We start from the raw sequence: 22999 nt of genomic DNA on the forward strand, positions 1-22999 counted from the left end.
TTACACCATCAGACAACATATAATAACAAATGCGTATAGCGTCGTTTCTACACACATCATTTAACCGGAAGATGGGGTTGGTGTATTGCATACAAATCTTATAAGAAAAAAATAATAAATCCTATTTTTATTTGTTTTTAAAATTTACTTTTAGTTTTCGTCCGACTACTTTAGAATATACTAGACGAATTGAGACACTATTCTATCGTATAATATCCTACAATTACAATATTATAATTACCATGTGTAATATTCGGTAAATTAAACCCTAAATTAAAACCCTCTATATACGATACATCTCAAGTCTTTGTACAATCCAGCATAAAATAGTGTATATATGATGAATGTACAAACACATATTGTGAGTGGAGTTTCTATATATAGTTTTGATAGTCTTGAAATCAATTTTTTTAACCGATGAAACACTGAACTTGGGATTGGTTGTATTTTGGATACACACGTATAACGACGACCGGAAAATAAACAGTCTATATTATAATAATGCGTATTTGTTTTGTTAATTTGCGTTCCTATTATTATTATTTTTTTTTGTTTCTGGTTTTTTATACTCTTCCGAAACAGATGCAATACACAAAAAATAAACATTCACTCGGTTTCATTCGGCGTTGCTAATTGGACCGCCGAAAATAAAATATTACCCTTCGCGTCGCGAGCTACAGCTCATATATATAAATATATAGGAAGTTTTAAAAAACCCGAGTGGTTCTATATAATTTAATTGCCAGTTTTTCGTCGCTTTTCGTCCGTGTTTTCTATCTACCGCGTGGTGACGGAATTAAAAAACGAAAAATACAAAAAAAAAAATAATAATAATAATAAACTACACGCGGATAACAGGAACGTCTAAATGATGCTGTACTTGCTAAATTTCCGGCACACCGGACGACGGCATCCGTTTTCTTTTTAATATACAAATTAACAGTAAAAAATCACGTCCAAACGAGTCACGCGCGCGCGTTGCTCGACACAACCGACGTATGTCCGGACGATGAGGAAAGTAAGGTGTGTTATATTATACGATTTATACGTAAACAAGCACGTGTGTCAAAAATAAGAAATTAGTACGGGGCCGTATATTATATATATATATATATATAAATATATAGGTGGCAATGATGTAGCAACGGGCTAGGAAGATAGATGTAGGTAGACACATCGTATATATATATATATGTTTATGGGGATGGGACGCTTCGAGGAGAACGAAAAAATACACACACAAAATGATAAATTACTAGGCGATTTTGGGCTATTTGCCAGGGGTTTTTCACTGCCGTCTGCGAGATAGACGGTCGGTCTATAATCACATTGTTATTTTTAGTTTATACCTGCAGCACGTGCACAATACATTAATAGTATGTTTTTATTTTTTGAGAATCTGTTCTGCAGTATCGTCTTGCGAAAACGGCGGCGTATGCGTGAAAATGATTGAAAAATCGTCAAAAACGTACATATAATATAATAACACGAGTATGTAGACATAATATACACTGCGCCGATAAACTATGTAGGTATTATTATACATCGCGAGTTGTGCAAGGAAACGGATTTCCTTAAAACAGGTCGTCGTCGTCGTCGTCGTACAACCGACTCGACGTTTTGATTTCCCCTCGACTTCCGCCGTCGGCGGATCGATTGCCATATCGTGCACAGCCGCGGCATACCATTATAATATAATTATGCTCAGGTATAGTGCACGCGTGTGGTGCGCAAACCGTTCTCATACACATCGCACTCATCGTACATGATTGTTGTGTCGTCGACACGGAGGCCACGGAAAAACGTTCTTTGTTGTTCGATGGGAACGGCAGCGTGTGGGAAACCGACTCTATATATATTATATTATGATACGTATTATTAAATTATTTTTGCACGAGCTCGAAGCCGGTATCACGACCCGATCGCGAATTAATATATAATAATAATATTATACAGAGTGATTTCCTGATCTCGTATAACGGCCCACCCTGCCCTTTTTATAATTATATAACATAATTGTACTCGGCTACGTGTAAACGGACGGTTGAAAAAAAAATCTGGGATATACTCGGGGGAGGAGCTAACGAATTCGAACTCTGAGACACCATAAAAAATTCTATCTATAAAGCGTGCGATCAACGGGTAAAACGATCGTTTATCAAATAAGATCGCTATATGCAGGTAAACCCGATCGTTACACGTAAACTGCAGTGATTAGTTATATTATAACGTGTTAATTTCGTTACGATTTTAGATTTATCGTTACAACCGCGCGTAACAACTACGAAAATTCGTTAAGCCCGCAACGGCGAGTAATAGCTGGTAATCGGGGTTAGGTCAAAACGCGTCGTAATTCAACCACCATCGGGTTACCTAATTACACCGCGTCAGTGGTACGGTTTTAAATACGTACATACAAAAATAATAATCGGCGAAAACGCAATTAAAAACGCACTTAACCCGACACGTGCAGTGTCGCGCGACCTCGGCGCCGACGACGAAAATAAACCCGACGAGGGGCCCCCGGCGGGGGGGGTCGAGAAAATCGACGCTTACAATGAGAGTTCACACGATCGGCGGCAGAGTGAGCATATATAAGAGCGAAAAACCGGGTGGACGGCACACAGCCGACTGCAGCGACCGGTCGCACACGATGGACGCCGTAAACGCCATGTTCGTGGCCATGACGTTCGCGTTCGTGGCCGTACCGCTGCTGCTCAAGTCGTTGGACCCCAACCGGTTGCCGGCCGCCGTGGCCCGGTTGTACGCGTACGGCAAGATAACGGGCGGCGCGCGGCCGTCGGGCGTGCTGAGCGTGCCCAAACGGTGGTACAGACACTTTTACGCGTTCTCGCTGGCCCTGGCCGTGGCCGCGGCCCTGGCGCTGTCGGACGCGTACGCGGCCGGCGCCCCGTGGCCCGCGGCCGCGTCGCTGTGCCGCCGGTGGCTGTGGGACCCGGTCCGGCGGCCGGAACCGTCGTACAGCGCGGCCGCCGCGTCCGTGGCCGTCGGCATGTTCGTGGTGCAGTGCGCCAGGCGGACGTACGAGACTTACCGGGTGAACGTGTTCTCCGACACGGCGGTCGGCCTGTGGTACTACGCGTCCGGTTATATGCACTACGCGGGCGCCGTCGTCACGGTGCTGGCCGAGGCGCCTGTCGCCGTCGGACAGGCGGCACCGTCGTCCGGCCCGTGGGAGCCCGTCCGGCTGGCCGGGGCCCTGCTTGTGTTCGGCTGGGCGTACCGCCAACAGTGGCGGGCCAACGTGGCGCTGGCCGGGGCCCGGAAGCGCGGCGGCCGGGTGGTCACGCACGAGCACGTCCTGCTCACCGGCGGCCTGTTCGACCTGGTGTCCAGCCCGCAGATGCTCGCCGAGGTGGTCATCTACGGCGCCTGGTACGCCGTCCTGTGGGGAGGATCGGGTTGGAAGTACGTGATCGCGTTCGTCTGGGGCAATCAGTTCGAGATAGCGCTCATCAGCCACCAGTGGTACAAGGACAAGTTCAAGGACTATCCGCGACAGAGGAAAGCCATCATACCGTACGTGCTGTGATTTCAGTCGATAAACATAATAATAATAATATAACGATACTATTATAATATAATACGCGTAAAGGCGATGTCTGTATAATATTGTATAATAAATAATATACGTTTCGTTGGTTTTTAAGTTAACATTTTTTTTTTTTTTTTGTTTTTTACCACCTACTGCTGAGCTAAGCCAAGCCGTATAAACTATAACGACTTTTTAAACGTAATATACTAGAATTATAATATATTATGCGTTCACATAAAATCAGAAACAATGATCCGACGACAGTATGAGGTTTATATTAAATAGAAATAAAGACAAATGGAGAATTAGACAGACGGTTAAAGGAAAACCGCGGTGGAAATAAGGGAATTATGTTTCTAGTAGAGCGTGTGATTACAGGAATTCTGATTAAGTATAACACGCGTATCGCTATTTGTAATAATAATAAGATATAGAAAATCTATAGCCGTTCGTCTGGGGCAATCAGTAGCTCGTCAGCCACCCTGGTACCAGGAGGACAAGGTCTTTTCACGAGAAAGGAAAATCATCATACCGTACGTGCTGTGATTGCAGTTGCACGCACACCACACTCCGTATATGTTTGCCTGTAAAGGTACACCTATTCCTATTATATTTATTATAAATACGTTTCGTTGGTTTTGACGTATATTTTATTTTATTATATTACCCATTGTAATAATACGATATATTATAACGCACATCGTGGTTCGGATAGAAAGGCATTAGATAGGTATTTTTCATTTCCATAAATTTTCATTTTCTTAGTACAACAGTAAGTATGAAACGCGCATTCCAAGGTACACCCTAAATATTATTATTATGTACAGCGAAACGAATAAAAAATGAATTTATCATTTTCAATATTATATAATATTTATAACGTATTATTGTTGACAGCGTGATAGGCGACGTTTAGTTTATTTCGCACGAGAACAAAACGCTTTTTTGGAATATAATAGTTTATTCTCGACAAAGGTAAGAAAGAACCTCTCACTTGAGGTTAACGTTCGAATATACACACTCGTAATGAAATTACGCATCCGAATGCGATTTTTATGAACGGACAATATACTGACGAGTGACGGCACGCAATTAAGAGATAAGTAATAATTATATACTCATTACAAATACAAATACACTGCAAACTGCCGATAAACTACGTCATATCGTTTAACAATTAAATCCGTCGACTACCCAAAAACAAACACAATCGCCCCCCTCCCACCATCGATCCACGCGGAAAATATTAATATTACAATGGCGTTTGCACAGAGCACACCGCTGCTGCCGTCGGCGACAGCTTTTTGGAATTCCATTACGCGTTCATAACGAATAGCTTTTTGCGTTTTAATAAATTACGTTTTAATCATTTTTCCTGTTATATTTACCCGTTTGGTTATTTTTTTGCGCGGGTATATTGTTACAGAGTTTTGTTAGTTTTTCGTGGCGTCGTTCAATTTTATACGAATATATATATATATAGTATACGCATGCATATTATAGCGATAGCGAACTGAACATAATATTCAAACCGCTGCAAACAGGATATAATAATAATATCTATACTGTTTTAGCCCAGTCTGTCGTATCTGTCTGGCGCTACTTTTATACTCTAAATTGATATATGCAAAGCCATTTTTTTCCTAAATAAGACTACATTCATATTTTCTGGGTAAATTTATTATATAAATATATATATATATATTATATATTAAGAGAGAAAATGTTTTAAAATAATTTGAAATATGCGCTATTACCTATTCATAATTGCAACACAGGTTTTTTTTGCAAAATTGTTTGATACGGTACTTTTAAACATAATAGGTACATTCTTAGGTTTCATAAATGTTTTTAACGGTTACTCAAATCTAATTTAAATATCAATAAATTCAATATTAATATTTAATATTATTGAATAAATATAAGTAGTTTATTTAGGAATTGATAAACGGATCGTGATAGCAACGAGCAAGGTACCAATACGGCAATACTACTTTGATAATCTATTTCTATAAACTTAATTTATAAAATAAGTCGGCAATTCTCAATATTTTTTAACTCGTGGAGTAAAACTAAAGTTTCTCCATTTCACCCTTTTCAAAGTAAATCATGACTAAATATATGAAGCTACCATACTATTTTGGGTTACCAACCAATTTATTTTTAGAATAAATAATATTCTAAATGGCATCATTATAAAGATTTCACTTTTACCCGGGGTGGTCCTGAAGCACATTTTGAGATCCACTATATATTATGTTACATTAATATTTTCAGGGAAATATATATCGTTTTCGAATAACAAATTAAAAAATATTTTGTACCTATTGTCGTGGAAAGTAAAAGAAAATATAGGATTCTATTTAAAATTGTTAATAAAAAATAAAAACAATCCTTAAATACTAACATTGACTAAGAAAACAAACGATGTTATTGAGTTAAAAAAGTATCTAACGTTTTAAATATATAAAATATTTATTTTTTTCCCAAAAAAGTCTCATTTTGTTATTAAACTTCAATGACGTGTCGTTGGATACGTGAATTGACAATTCGCGATGTTGTCAAATATTACAAACCGTCGTCATACCCATCACTGCTGTACAACAAAATATAATATAATATAAACATAAAAAAAAGGTTCACACATGACAGCGGCTGCGTCGAAGTGTATTTTGAAAACGTGTAAAAAAAAATAATAAAAATAAAGCTTCTATACGCTAACCTACCACTATTGGATTTTGAAATCAACAAAACTTTATATACCTACTTAAAAATGTGGATTTTGAAAAATCCGATGATAAAAAATAATATGAAACCGTTTATTTTTTTAGATAAACACACGAGTATAATATATGAACACAATATTTAAAAATTGACAGTATTTTTTATTAACACAAATTCTGATATTAAAAAAAAAAAAACATTTTATTAACTTTTCTTTTTTGTTTTTGGGTCCAATAATAAATTACCATATTATCGTATAAAAAGGTTTAAACAAATTAATCAAGTGTGCATGAATAATTAAGTTTTAAAAAGATTTTAGCTCATTTTCGTCTAGAATATAATTAATAATTAATTGCGATACTCGTAAAGTATTTTCTAAACTGATAAAAAAAAAAAATAAACGCATAGTATATAATATATGTGTATAAGTATTATAGTAATGAAGCTCATCACTGTTACAGCTAATTAAAATAATAGCACAAAAACTCAATGTAATATTTCTCATATACAAACATAATTTATTTATATTCCATACTTAAGTAAAAATCGCACCTAATTAAACCAAGGGTGGTCAAACGCTAGATCCTTGAATAGATATTTATTGTAAATCATATTTTCGTACAGAATATGATGGCATATTGATATATTATACATTTATACATATTATATAATAAATATAATATATATACAATATACATACTTTATTATATTAATGTTTCTATTGCAAAACATTATTATACCATTCGTCTATCATTTTTAAAGTAAAGTAGCATTGGACGTATATTTTAAAAAGATTTTTTCTAAGTCGTCTTTTTGAATAAAATATTTACTACCGGTCGATCACTACCAAAAAAATCATACAACCCCTGCTATAAACGATAAAATATTTATATAGGTATATAAGCACAAAACCATATTCTAACGTTATTTATTCTTATCTACTTCTCAGAGAATGCGGACCGACTTCCAGATATGTATATATGCAGTACGGTAATCGAATAGTCAACACCGATTTGTTGATACGCTTCTATAAAGAAATTGTCATCGCAGTATAACGGTAACGATAAAAAAAAAGACAATCTACATTACACCTTCTAAATTCGTGTGTTTTTCTGAAGAGAAAAATAAGGACTACTATTATGGGTGAATGGTTTTTTCTTTTCCTTTGCGTTTAGCCGGCATGTCTCGAGAGGCCCATTGGTATTTACGAGAATGGGGAGGATTTGAATACGCATTCCAGAAAACATAACTTATTATTACTGTTACTGGAAAAAAAATCGGTTGTGCGACCGAAAAAAACTTTGTCACCGAATATTTCGATTATAAACGCTATACCATTTAATATACACTCACATACGTATGCGTAAAAAGCACGAGCAAATAAAATAATAAAAATATTCATTTTCTTTTCTTTATGGGGGAAAACCGTCAACTGCAGAGTTATACTCGGTAGATGGATTGATACTTACACAACATATACTATGTATATAATATACATTATATACTTCAGATTTGTCTACCAATCATGTTCAACACTATTTTTCTTTTAATAATTTATTGATTTATTCAAACTCTAATTTATGAAATATTATTAAAGGACCGAAGAAGTACAAACTTTCAAATATTTTTAAACATTGTTACACCGTTATTAAGGAGTGTTTTGTGCCGTGAAACAAATTTTTTTTTTCAAATAAGAATCAATCTGTTTCTAGTAAATTATGAAAATAATGATTTTATTGAACTAAATATTCATGCTTATCTAAGTCAAAATTCGAAGTATTTATTTCTGAGATATTAAAATTAGTAATTATACTAAGGAAAATAGGTCTTAAAAAAGGTTTTATAAAAATTTAAAAATGTATGTATAATGTAATTATTATATGTCAAACCTAGTATAATTATATTTAGATTATATTTTTAAAATGCTATTAGATTTGTAATTTTAAATTGTTAATAATATTGTCCAAACCTACCTTTATTGTAATGGACATATTACCCCTAGAAACTTAAAAAAAATAGTTTGATCATACATGTATAGGACAAAAGGATGATTTTAAAATTCAAAAAATAAAATAAGTATTTAAAATATGGTCCTTTTTTACAGTTACCTACTTAAAAATTCAAAAAATAGGAATGTGAATAGGAACTAATTAAATAAAAAAAAAAAAAAATGGAGATTGGCATATTCTTGGTCAATTATCCTGTATATAACATACTAAAATACCAATATAGGTACTAAAAACAACAACATGATTATCGTATGCTGCATAAATATTAAGTGAACCAGATCGAAAATAAATGCTTCTACAATTAAAATAATGTTTAGGTATTTTCTCAATGGTAACGTTAGTCTCGGATAAACCTGTCCAAGAACAACTTTCCAACTAAACGTCTATCTGTATAAGTTTTCCATTCTATCTAAAGTTTAGATCGATTTTAACACTATATATAACATTAGTGTATAAGTGCGTTTCCAATATTTATTCATTCATATACTTCAATCAATGTCAAAATAAATTAATTTTCAAAACTCCAATATCATCAAATATACATTTTCATTTTTTATACATAAAAATCATAGAGGGTGAGCGAAAAAAAATACTGGAGTCATTACAGCTTATGCTAGTACCACGAGCACAAAACGAGTGAATACAAATTAGTAAATTTGTGTAATCGCCTGAAAATTTAATCAAGCACCTAAGTAAAATATAATTAAAACACAGGTACCAGTTATACAGTTTAAAAAACAAAAAAAAAAAAAAATAAGAACGCATAAAACGTATTTTAATTACAGTTTATGTAGGTGCACGTTTCACGATAAACTTTTATGAAGATTACTACATTTAGAAATTAAACGTTGTAGATAGAGTGTAATGGGTTATTTTATAACGGTTTTTTTTTATGGTTTTTATTATTTTTGTAACGATACACAGAGTTCACTTCTGTTATTTGGAAATTATTTTCTATGAATATTACTCATTACCATAATAATGCGATTGCATTGTGCATAAGTGACAATTGAAAGACCTGTATTTGAAAACGAATACAAACCATAAAGGTACTAAATCTATTATATAGTCGTAACTTTGACTCTTCTAAACTAAAATAGTTCAACAAAAGTATAATACGTACATCGTACTGTATGTTTGCATAACATTATATTTACAATATGTATATTCAATAGTAAATACCTATATAGATACGATTTCTAGTATTAATAGAATATTTATAAATTATTATTATAAAACCTACTCAAATAAGTGAGACTGAAGCAAATAATAGAAAACGTTATACTTTCAATTGCAATAAAACAAGTTTAAATAAATTAATTTTTGTTTTGTTAAAAAATTTTTAGTCTCATTTTATCATGTATACGAGAAGAACGATGTATGTAATACTAGATTAAGCAAAGAACTGCAGTACTTAAAAAACTGCAAGTCACTATATATACTATAATAAAGTAAACACCTTTAGAGTGTCATTAATTAAAAATACTTCTCAGAATATTCCTCTGTAAAAGTTAAAACGAAAAACAGACATATCTTGCAATAAGTATTTTAAAAACTTAAACCTAAGAGACATTTTTTTTGAAACATAAAATAACGATGATTAAAAGCGATATTTACTACAATAAACAATATTCGATCATTTCATGCTTCTTTCAAATTGCAGCTAAATCGCCCGCGGTCTGTTGCTGACCGTAATATTATTCCAAATAACCGTTTTCGTCCAAACAAAATGTTTCATTCGCACGCATGCACTACCTCTCTCACTCTTTCTTCCATCTTTAAACGAAAAACAAACACGTCTTATAATAATATTTACAAGACCTTTGCCGCACCTATATCACAGCACCGTTGCTGACGGTTAACAAATGCTGTGTGTTTATGATACATTTCGATTGTTGTATTTTTCTTCTCACCGAGCTTTCGTCTATGTAATAAAAAAATAAAATAAAAATAATAATAATATATCATCGCGTCTTTCGGTATATATATATATATAAACGAAGTCCCATTATAGAACGCGACGCGCTCGCAATAATATCATCAGCTCAGGTGTTTTATTTTGAAAAGCCGCAAAATAATAATAAGAAGATGAAAAAAAAAAGCGACAAAAAGACAAAATATTATATTATATAATAACACGACTGCACCACAATTCCGATGACGTATATCGCCATGACCGTATAATAATATTACGGGCGCGGACTGCTGTCGCATCCGAACACACATATTGTATATTATTATATATGTGTATATGTGTATAAAAGATTTTGTCACACGCGCACGCTACAGCCGGTACGGCGTTGACGCCATTCCGGTATTTATAGATCCGGACGACACGCGCGAGCATAAAGCGATATATATATAAGTATTATATCTACTTCCGGCTAAGTCTAAAACCGACATCACAAATTATTATTCTGGGCGTTAAGTCGTGCTGTATACCAGACTACAGAGAGTAACCGTAATATAAGTACTATAAGTATATGTATAAAATATATTATGTTATTATATATGATAAAAAAGTGTGTTTTGTCCAAAAATGCAATATAATTGCTACGGCTATAGCAGAGACAAATCTTAAATATTTCACTGTACAAAGGTAACTTATAGTACTTATATAAGACCAAGTATGAACAATGTTAATGAAAAAAATATATACATACATAGATTATGAATGGATGTTAAAAAGATAAAACAATAAAATGAAAAATCATATAGAGCTTATGATGAAAAAAAAAATCTCCTAAAAAATTGTTGAACGTTATGGATAAACGTATTAAGAATTGATGGCTATTATTAACGAAAAAGAATTCGCATTAATATTGGGAATCGTAACGATTGTTGATTGATTACTTACGTTATTGGAATAGTAACTTTTCTTTCTTATCTTTCGTTATAATGTATTAAGAAATAATATATAAACTTACACAATTGTAATTTTCTGTAGTCACCACAAACAATGTTTAAATAAGAAGGTATATATTATTTTAAATTGTTAAGATAAGGAAATTTTTGATTAAAAAAAAATATATATAGGTTATGAAAAATAAAATCCACCGACTCTAGACACTGTCGTTAAAGTGTCATCACCAACGGTTGAAAGAAAAAATATATACAATGCATAAATGTACATACGCGTGTAAACAAAATACCATTTATTAAAATGCAATTGTTTTCCCTCGCTCTTCTCACGTGTACGATAATACCTATATTATATAGGTATATTATACGTATTGTTTATTTGTATGTATATGAATCACCAATTAACCGCATAAAACAAATTCAGTGGTGTAAATGGAAGTTTTTTTCAAGAGAAGGCGCATTATCTAGAAATCTATTATCACCATAATATAGAAAATAACATATTTAAGTATATTATCTATTTATTTAATTTGCAATGACACTCAAATAAAGGCAATATAGTGTAAAAAGAGATATTTACCACATAAATTATTGAATTTAAAATTAAATAATATAATAACACTAATAATAATAATAATATAATAATAATAATAATAATAATAATAAAAATAATACCAAATATATTTCTGGGTATAATGAAGTTAATTAACACCTTTAAATATGAATATAATAACTTAAAACCCATATGTTATACATTTTTTCAATTTACTACTCGAATTTTAACATAAATGTTTAAGTTTAGATTCACAATTTAAGTTGGAGTCAATATCATCAAAGTTGTAACAAACCTGAAGTATAGGTACGAATTATACTGTAAATTTACAACTATTATAATTTTAATGTTTAATTATATTGATATTTGACGTACTTTAGAGAAGAGGGTCTGATCTGTAGTCCACCATACCAACATTTTTTATCGAACTAGTTTTCCGATTGCAAATTTCAAATGAATTAGAGGTTTTATTCCATATATGCTTATTTTTATTATTTTTGGCAGAATCAGACTATATAATTTTACCCAGATGTATAATTATAATTAAATGATAGTTGACATTATCTGTGTTAAGCCTACACGGTCTTTGAAGTTATTTAATTGTTCGTTACTTATAGACGAAATAAAACTGTAGGAACTGCATTAGAGAAAAATGCGTATACTTATACCAGTAAAAAATGCTGTTTTGTTTTTTTTTTTTTTTTTGGCTTAAAACTTGTGTACGAGCTATTTTATGCATACGTGTTAACATACATTTACGATTTACATAAACTATTATTAAGTAACTATTATTACTGTTTACAATTATAGTAATATTATTATATATACCTATACTTATATTTATGAAATCTTTATAAAAATATGTAAAACTATCGGAGTGATAAATATTACATGCAATTTATAATATTCAGTTTATTTTATGAAACAAAAATAATTGAAAAAAACATTGTACATATTTTGAATCGAAGCACGATGAATAAGATAAGTAACTATAAAATGTTTTATGTGAATTTGTCATTTTATTAATTTTACTCAATGATAGATACGATCTGTAGTTGACATGCACATTTCGTGGAATAATAAAAATAAAAAAAGGAAAAAGGAAAAAGAGAGAGAAATTATAGCAAACGACCGCGATTATAATACGGTATATTATATTATACATACATACATATATATATATCGACTAAATATTGTTTTAAGTATAAATATTTTTCGACATGAACGCTGTCGGCACCATTACGGCATTGTAATGCGTTTATAAAAAGTTTTGCAAATTCTAACGTCGAAATGCTGCAGAACCAACACGCACACACGCGTAATGTAGACCAGCTCAGTTATGGCTGTGATATAATATACGATGTATTATACGAACAGCGTTCGACAGTTGTTCGAAATGTCAAAAGTATACTGCACCTATATGGTAGCAACGAAATAAATATGACAAACGGCAGCTGTTACGAATGAGGATTAGAGGTTAATTTTGCTAATGGCATTGTGTACGCTCTATAAATCCCGTTGCACGTGGGCTGAGTTGACGCGATTGAAATCCAAAAAGAAGTAAGTAAGTTCTGGCTGGGTGTGTATGTAAGCGAACAAATGTGCGGTTGCTATGGAAATTGCGAAGATCCGGAAAGGTCGGATCAACGCGGATGTATAAAAGGGTGTTGCGGAAAGGATGGTATATAACTATATATTATTATTATTATTATTATTATAACACTGTGTGCGCTGATGACGGACTCAGGACCTATATAATCATATGTAATAACACGTAGACGTGCGGTGTTCTATGTTCAACAGGTAAGTTATTTCCAGAATATTCTGAAACGTTCCTTACATAATATGTCCTGTCGGAGACCGTTGCCAAAATCTATAAGAAAATTGTTGTTGTAATAACATAAAAAAAAAAAAATTGGTTCAGTAGAGGCACATGATATATTTATAATAATAATATATACTGTTCGTTTTGGTTTGGCCAGAGTTCAAATGTTAACAACTAAAACGAATTGTGAACTTTCTTAAGGAATAGTATGACGTCGAAAGTGTAATTTATATAATTTTATGTTCAAACATTTCCCAAGCAAATAGGACACGTATAAACGCATAAGAGACGACTATTTAAACAACCAAATAAACTATGTATAATTAATTAAACAAGACGTGATTAAAATAAATATAAAAACACAATACACTTCAAAAATCAATAAAAAAAAAAAAATAGAAAAATATGTTCATAAATTATATAACAATACATAATAATTAAATAACAGAAATAGAAATAGAAAAACTTTTAGGTGAATTTACAGAAATATATTGGTAATAACCGAATATTAGTACTGTATCAGAGTAGTTGTTATAAGTAATATAAAAAAACCTTGAAAGTTGATAAACATTATTTTAGAGATTTAAAACAGTTATAAATATATACACTGAGAAAATAATTTTATATTCTTACCGGTATATGGCATTTGTATACAGAAGTTAATTAAAAAAGAACTTGGCGTAGTTTGTGTTTATCGATACAACAGGACCGTAAATAAATGCGTTGAACGTATTTTTTGTTAAATTTTGTCGCCAGACATAAAAGCTTTTGCAAAACATCCGAGGGCATCTACCCTCCTCTATTGATTCAGAGCCTTTTGTAGATGGGAGAAGCAGATGGGTAGAGGTAGGTTGAAAAAACATACACACACACACCAATGTATACCAAGGACAATCTTCTTTTAATCAAGTTTTCACCCCAATTCAAGCTTTCAATTTCTGGACGGGTGTTTAACAAACGAAAACGTTTACTATATATTACTTATATAAACGCAGAAATAATAATAAATTAATAAAATGCTTATAATAAATGAGCTTAAAAAAAAATGTACAGCGATGTACAATGTACTTTTTATAATGAATAAGCCACTATTGCCAATATAAAAATTAATAAAGAAAAAGTATATGAGAAATTCGTATACAGTATAATAAATAGACATTACGAATAAGACAGTAGTCCAACCACCCCACCAAAATAAAAAAAACTAATTAGTCCTAGTTGTACCAATGATGATAATGGGAGGAGGGAGGATCATATGTATTGCAATGCACCTGATCGGAGTCATCATGCGTGCTTGGAAAACATTAATTTGTCAAAACTGAGTCCGACTACCTATAACCGATATTTTATTTGCGTTGTATCGAATACGCGAAGGACGATAAAACAACAAATAATAATTTTACAGTTCAAAACAACAGTTTTGACAGTTGTTATCCCATAAATCGTGCACAGTAGTGTCATCGATACTAGATAAAGCGATCGTTAAGAGATAAAAGTGATAAAATTTACGTAAGATATACAAACACAAACGACGGAATATTTTAAGCAAAATACGCCTGTAATCCTATACCTATACGTTTTTAACTTAGCTACATTATTATAGCGAATGGTAACTAGTTTTTTTTTTATCATTCTACTTAAGACGTATTATAATTAAAATGACATAAATTGTGTAGTAAATAAATGTTTATTATACATCGTACTTTGTACAATACGATGACAATAGAATAATATAATAATCAATAATCATTAAATCCTAAAAATGTTACTGATAACAAAAACAAATACATATTGAGTATAATAATAATGATTGTTTAATCATCATTAATCATCAAAAACGTAAAAAATAAAATACAAATTTAAAACAATATATTACAAGACCATTTTTTTTTTTAATTTCTCTAAACGAAACATTTTCATCCAATGTATTACACATTTATTAAGGTATACTAACTAAGAACAAATAAATAGGTACTATTGCTTTAACGCACGGCGGCTATAATGGATAAAAATATAAAATACAAACACTGTTATAGATTATACGAGTAAACACATATATAATGTAGGTATAAATAAATAATAAATATATCATAAATAAATACAATTTAAAATATATTTCTTTTGATTTGGACATCGGCAAACATTATGAACAATGAGTTGTATAGCATAAAACGCATTTATAAAAATTACATTATTGCTTATCAACTATTTTCGACACAAGCAACCACGATGATATATTAAATTAAATTATATATCGATCATTCTGCGCGTTAATTCAATCACCCTCACACACCCACACACGTACGCCTATCCGAATCAGTCATAATAAAATATAACTAGTGTACAAATAGTCCGAAATACCACCCCCCAGAGTGAGTTGTGAGGGATGTCACTGTTCTGGGATTGGGAACTGCGCCGAAGTGGAAAAACAACACTCAAATTATATACAAATATATTATATACATGTTTATCACCCGTCCCCATAGAGACGATCGGTCATAACGACCATTGCTAAACAATGGCAAATTTAACGACTATATATATATTTGTATAATACACAAACGTTGTATTATGCCCTGCCAAATTCGTATCGTTTCTCTAAAACAGTATTGAATTGAGAAAACTTGTAAACTGGAAATTATATATTGGAAATTATTCTAACAGCGATTGTAACGTAGAGAATGGTTAAACTACCATAAGTTTTAATGTATATTGTAACGTTATATACATATTATCATATAAAATTGTAAACGCGGCAATACAGCCCAGATTACTCCTGAGTTTTTAATAGTGTTCTCGATAGGTCCAAAACAAACTTTGAAACATAAACTCACGAACGAGTAATTAAATTTATTCTTTTGTGCGAAAACCATCGACAACGAATTGATACTATCCACCTATCGACGTGTAACGACTTCACAAAATTATGATTCCTTTTGTCTACCGCCCCAAGAGAGGGATGATAGCTTTCACGATGTGTATGTATTTTTATATATATATGGTAGTGTAACACGGAAATCCGAAATTCACTCGGCACATCCAATATAATATCAGCTCCTCTCTGTCTATCCCTTCTCTTCTCTCCCTGTTTATACCCTTACGTCTTCCCACTCCTTCCTCCATAAAAGCTCTACGTTTATTGTGCGCGTGTGGAAAACAAAAGCTATCGTACGAGTGCCACTACCTACCGTCCTCCCTATGTCAATACGCAATGCGATGGGGATTATTTATATCCCGTGTAAAACACGACTTTCCTTCTAAGGGATTATTGCTATTGTGGCAAAGCAATACGACGAACAGAAAAAAAATAATAACAAGTATATATATTTATATATATAGGTATAAGTATGAATGTAAGTATAAATCATGCAGTGACGATTTCAGTGTGTAAATCAAGTGGCGTGCAATTGTAGTTAAGGGTCTCTCGTATTCGCATTAATGTACGAAATCCACGGAAGAAATGCTTGCATGCAGAAACAACTATTACAAATACGCCACTTTTAAGAGAAATACATTTAAATGCGTACATTAAAATATACAGATATAAATATTAATTAAGTATACATAATATGCAATAGATTTAAGTCCATTAGTTTATTATTGTAAAATTATTATTAACAATAATAATAATAATAAACCTATAACTATTCCAATTTTAAATAAAATTCAATACAAATATCTACTAACAGTAATTTTAAGTATATAAAATAACTATCTTGTACAGTAATTAATTTATTAGCAGTCATTTTACACAATTTCAGCCGGTATAAGTATAATAAAAATAATTAAATAAGATATTTTTAAATTTAAAATATCAAATGTATATTATATAAATAATGATTTCAATATTAAAAAATAACAGTAAATGATTAATAAATCATACTGTTGTTTATTCTATTATTTTGCGCCTGTATTTTGAAGATAAGTATAATAATTATTTAAGACTTACGAGAGCACTAATATACTAGCTTACTCTTATAATTTTTTTTAAGAGTAACTGCATACCGAAAAACAAACGAAAATAATGACTTGGTGACACGAATACTAAGACGTGACAGAATATACGAGTATTATACACGGTAGTTTTGCATTTTATTTTTTTCAATATACATTTTAATATTATATACGTAATATAAATTGTAAATTTGATCATTTTTTGATTATTCACAAAATTTTTTATGAAAGTACCATTATTATTTAAGATTTGCATGTTTATTTTTTTTACGCCTAAACTTTGTGTTGTAATTTTCGATTATCGCTGTTCAAAATAAATACAAACAAAAAACAAATTACACGAAGTTTATTGGTATAATACCATAGCGGGATTAAGAATAAAACGATGCCACAAGATTTGATGATTAAAAATATGGCGTCGTATCTACCGTAAAAACTTTACGACAAAATAGTGGGTTATAATAATACTCATAATATGGTCGCAGTTTGGTTTTGAAGTATCCATCACCCAAAACACGCGCGGGGGGTCGATGCTTCATTTTTTTTGTTCTTCCTGTTGAAAACTTTTGCAAAAGTTTATCGTTCGAAAAGTTTTACAAACGCACACACCTTTATGTAGAGACGCGATGTCGACAGACGGCAAGACGCGATACATGGCTTTTGAGTAAATATAATTTAATATACCTACTATCGTGAGTGGTGTTCAAAATTGACATGTATAGATATTATAATATTAGGTGATATATATATTACAGTCGACGCCGGTAGAGATATTTGAAGTGTTTGACGTGTACGTAAAACTTTAAGCGATCCCGGTAAGCAAAGGATAATGTATAATATACATTGTATATCATACAGGGTGGGCTAGTGAAAAACACGATTTTAAATTTAAGTTTTTTAAATAATAATTTAAAAATAATAAATCAGTTACTACCTACATATTTAGTAATTATGGAACAAAAGAGTAGTAAACACGCATACTTTTTCAATAAACTAAAAGAAAAAAATTCAGAAAAAATGGCACAAGCAATTATTTACAGAAAGTGATATACCGTGTAGTAGAAAATGTACGAGAAAGATTAGATAAAAAAAAGATTTTAAGCACTCTTATGTACTTAAGTAGAAATTAATCAATTGGAGCCATTTCTTGGGAAAATCGTTTTTTAAATATAAACAGCACGTTATATAGTATTTAATACTTCATTCTAATAATTTCCATTAGTTTTTTTCATTTTATAATTAAACTTTGAAATTTTAATGTACAGCTATATATATATACATATTACATATATATTTACACAAACTAACGAAACGTTCGGTGTATATACTTTTTCGTCGTTCGAAAGCTGTGCAAAACTATTGTTGTTACTCTGGCACTCGAAAAACGACGCTGTTATAGTCCCTACCGGGAGAGTGTATGCGACGAATACGGTAGTTTTTGTTTGCTTACACTCTCTGCAGCTGGTTTTCAATTCATGTACAATAACAACAACGATGTATGTTTGTGAAAGGATGGGGGTGCGCAGCCAGGGAGGAAACCGCAAAAACCCGCGACGGTTTCGAAAAGTCAACGACAACACGTCCGCCGCAGCGTCTCTTCTTACCTTAAGAAACAGCAGCTGATCTTCTGCAGACGACTCATCGTGTTCGGCAGCTGCAGCGACTATTGACACGGCTACTGTGCCACTGCAGCTTTCACTATCGTCATCCGTGAGATTTGTGTTCGACATCGCACTAATAATCGTCACTACCGCCAACACCACAACGAGGCCACGCAATCCGTCATCGATGATTCGGTGGCGGAGTTTACAGCGCAACAGTTCTTTCAAACGCACGTACAATTCGACAACATAATATCATAATATTAGTTTTCATCAACCAAAAGGAACTATATTTTATAAGTTATTATTAAAATGTTTATACACTATCAGACGAACGACCTTGGCCAAGATGCTTCATACCATTATTATTTTTATTTTACAGAGAAACGGCTTGGATATAAATATATATAAACGCGATTATATTATGGTAAACATTATGCGTCACGATTAATTATTAAACAAAAACGCAAAGTTGCAACAAAAAGATAAAAAATAAAAAAAGCAAAGTACGTATGCGCTGCTGAAGCGCAGCTGGTAGAATAATAAATTTTGCAAAATTAGTTTAAATTATTCATTTATAAGTATATAAAGTTTCTATTGAATGACCACAAATTACTTTTTTTTTCTTTTTAAATATTAGAACTAAAGAAATAAATCTACGTGCAGTTCATGCTTGGTGTACATATAGTTTAAAAATAACACTAACACAACATCAACATTCTATTATGTCGAAATATTTTAAATTCCCATCGTTATTAACAAATAAAAATATAACAGTATTATTAGAATCCAGATTGCTAAAATTTTGAAACTATAAAATATGCATGTCTACAAACACTATACATCATAGATATATACATAGTAGGTAAAGTTATTTATACAAAGAATATATAAAAGAAATAACACAATAAAAAATGGACACATAGACTGTACCAATATTTATTTTCTATTTATTCCACATAAAACAATACATACAATGAATTTAAAAAAGTTTTTTAGTATCATAAAAAACACACACAACAAACCGTGTCATAAAACATTTCGCAAGATAAATAATCTAAAGATTTACGCATTTGAGAAACGATTCAGAGAGAAAAATTACAAAGAGACGTGCCCGAAAGATAATACACATACCTATCTCGAGTTTATTTCAACCTTTTTTCCCAGGTTTAAAAAGTATACCATGCACTCAATAATACAAGAAAAATAAATAACGTCAACAATCAACATTGATAATCGATTGTGAGTTGCAATTTAAAGAAAAAAAAATATCTATATAATATACTGGTATTGGACCATTTTTAAACAAATTTTAAACTTTTACATCTGATAAATTTTATTAATGTTATTTTGACATTTAAATGAAAATCAAAAATTTTACCATGAACTTTAAAAATAAATTATAAAAATTATAAAGTTTCTATATTAATTCAAATCATTATTCAAAAAGAGTGTACAAAAATAATGTGAACACACAACACATTTTAAATAATATCATGACGTGCGTATAATTGATCAACTCGATTTTATATAAAGCATCAATTCGTCTGGACGAATTTCATTATAGAACTGATGTCATACTACTGAGTTTCTGACAGGTATAAAACAATTTAATACACTCCTATCAGAATAAACAATTAATATTTTAATAACGATTAAAAACGTTCAATAATGTTTATCCTACATATAAAACATATATTTGATGAAATATTATCATTAATATTTTTGACAAAGGTCTTAACAAAATATATGAACAGGAATTTTATATTTATATTTGAACCATAAAAACAAACAAATAGATTTTTCAACAATATATATATACGATATACCTACGTCATAAAACGAACTGTCCGCGTGTTACATGTGCGTGTACAAAAATTTAAGTTTGGCATTTAACATTATATTTTAATTGACATTTCCGTAGTAAAGAAACAATAGTCAAACACGTATAGGACAATAAAAAAATAACACTAAATAATTAGCAGAGTTTAATTCATAAAAAATATTCATAACAAATTATCGTTATTTGCGTTGAATTTTAAATTAGATAGATACTATAATTATACGAACGAGATGATGATTAGAGAACACGATGGACGGATTTAACAATACGTTCGGTAATTGTGTTTTGAAAAAAAAAAAATGAGAAAAAGCAGGGAGCGGAAAATCTTGTTTAAGAGACATTAGTCCAAGGTGTCACCCTCACCGATCCACCACAACCAACACCGTAATTTATATATAGATATAAACAGAGAGAGAAAGAAAAGAAAAGAGGAAAATGTTCGGTTCGTTTCTCCGATTGTTTTTCACGTCACGACCGGCGAAAGGGAAGAGTAGACACGAAGGCGAAATATGGTGTCCGTTCAAAGTGGATTACTGCACCGCATCGACCAATTTCGCTGTCTATTTATCAAACAGCTGGTCTTTCTGTATATATATATATATATATATATATATATATATATATATATATATAATACACACTCACTGTGCACAGGACGTCGATGCGACGGTAGAATACTATAATGAAACGAGGGGTAGTTTTCCGGTGGTTTTTTAATCCTCACGCAGATACGTGCGTGTATCTTTCTATATACAGTACACATCACAAACAAATATATTGAGTTTGTAAGCGTAAATACACACGTATAGGTATAAATGGACGAATACGGTGCGTACGGACATATACCCTTTCAGAAATGCAATCGTCGCACACACACACACACACACACACACATACACACACACACACATATATTTAATATAAAATACGTATATACATACACAATACAATATTTCGAGAGTTGTACACGCGGAGCACGCGGGACATGGAATCCTCTTTCGCGGCTTAGCGCCTTTTATTAAGTAAACTTCCTTCCCCCCACTCGTCAATAGATGCGGCAGTCCTGCTTCTGCAGGGTGGAAAAAACATGGACTCGAGCGGTGCGCGAAACAGCTAACGGATGGATATATATACAGAAAGGTCGCAACGTGTTGTTTGCCAAACGCCAAGTGTTCGCACGTGGACCGCATACAAATTAGGACTTTTGCAACAGTCCCGCGCTGCCGACGTCCCGACCTCGACGCAAAGGTGCACAGGACGGGATTGAGAGTAGGCGTGGCGGATGAATAAGGGATGAAATGACCGTCGCGTGTTGGACGTGCGTTAAGCTCATTGAAAACGGACTGACCGCCGCCAGATCATCAGCGTGCGGGCGAACTGCAACGCGTCTTAAATGAAACTCGCGGTAAACACGGTGATAATGATATTACCCACCGAAATTGAACGACCGTTACCAGCAGCAATGACGATAAGCGCGGATCGTATACTGTTCCAATTAAAAGAAGGTCGTAACCTACCTCGTACTACACGCCTGCAACTATATATACCTTATATACAATATTATGCTACTATATATATATATATATATATACTATATAATATAATACATACTACACAATTCAAGTAGGTAAGGTTCCCTTTACTACAACTACTGTACAATGTTTGCTAAAGGTACTCCAAAAACAGCGCGTTATGTTTGAACATTTTAATAGTAAGGTATACACAACACTCGTTTCAGGTTTGCAATACACGTCTTTCTTTGTTTTTCACTTAATTATATACGAATTGCTAGATAGTCATATTGCTAAAACTTCACTTGCAGAACTCTTCATCGTAAACAGGTAAGCCACTAGCTATATCTTGTAGTCATAATTATTATATGTATAATACATTGTTTTTCATTTCATTAACTATGTACTTGATGAATCAGCGGTGCACGCAATATCCTAGTTATACAAATTTAAGTGTTTAAATATTAACAAAAGAGAATTTAGTATAGAAAAGAGAATAAACTATGGCGTACCGGAACAAAATAAATCTGAGATCGTTTCATTTTGAAATATATAGGTATT

General features: G+C 32.1%; 1 protein-coding gene across 4 annotated transcripts in view; it reads right to left on the reverse strand.

Annotated features, from left to right (window-relative positions):
- Positions 1 to 22999, reverse strand: part of LOC114127512 (uncharacterized protein CG43867) — a 95231-nt gene that overhangs the window by 32530 nt on the left and 39702 nt on the right. Inside the window, exon 2 of one of the 4 annotated variants that reach the window (XM_027991769.2) lies at positions 19088 to 19305. The exons of the other annotated variants lie outside the window; for them this stretch is intronic. Coding sequence (XP_027847570.1) covers positions 19088 to 19213 — 126 coding nt within the window. The 5' untranslated portion in view covers positions 19214 to 19305. The remainder of the gene's footprint in view (positions 1 to 19087; positions 19306 to 22999) is intronic. 4 annotated transcript variants of the gene reach the window in all.

The sequence above is a fragment of the Aphis gossypii genome, chromosome 2, assembly GCF_020184175.1.
Source record: "Aphis gossypii isolate Hap1 chromosome 2, ASM2018417v2, whole genome shotgun sequence".
NCBI lineage: Eukaryota > Metazoa > Arthropoda > Insecta > Hemiptera > Aphididae > Aphis > Aphis gossypii.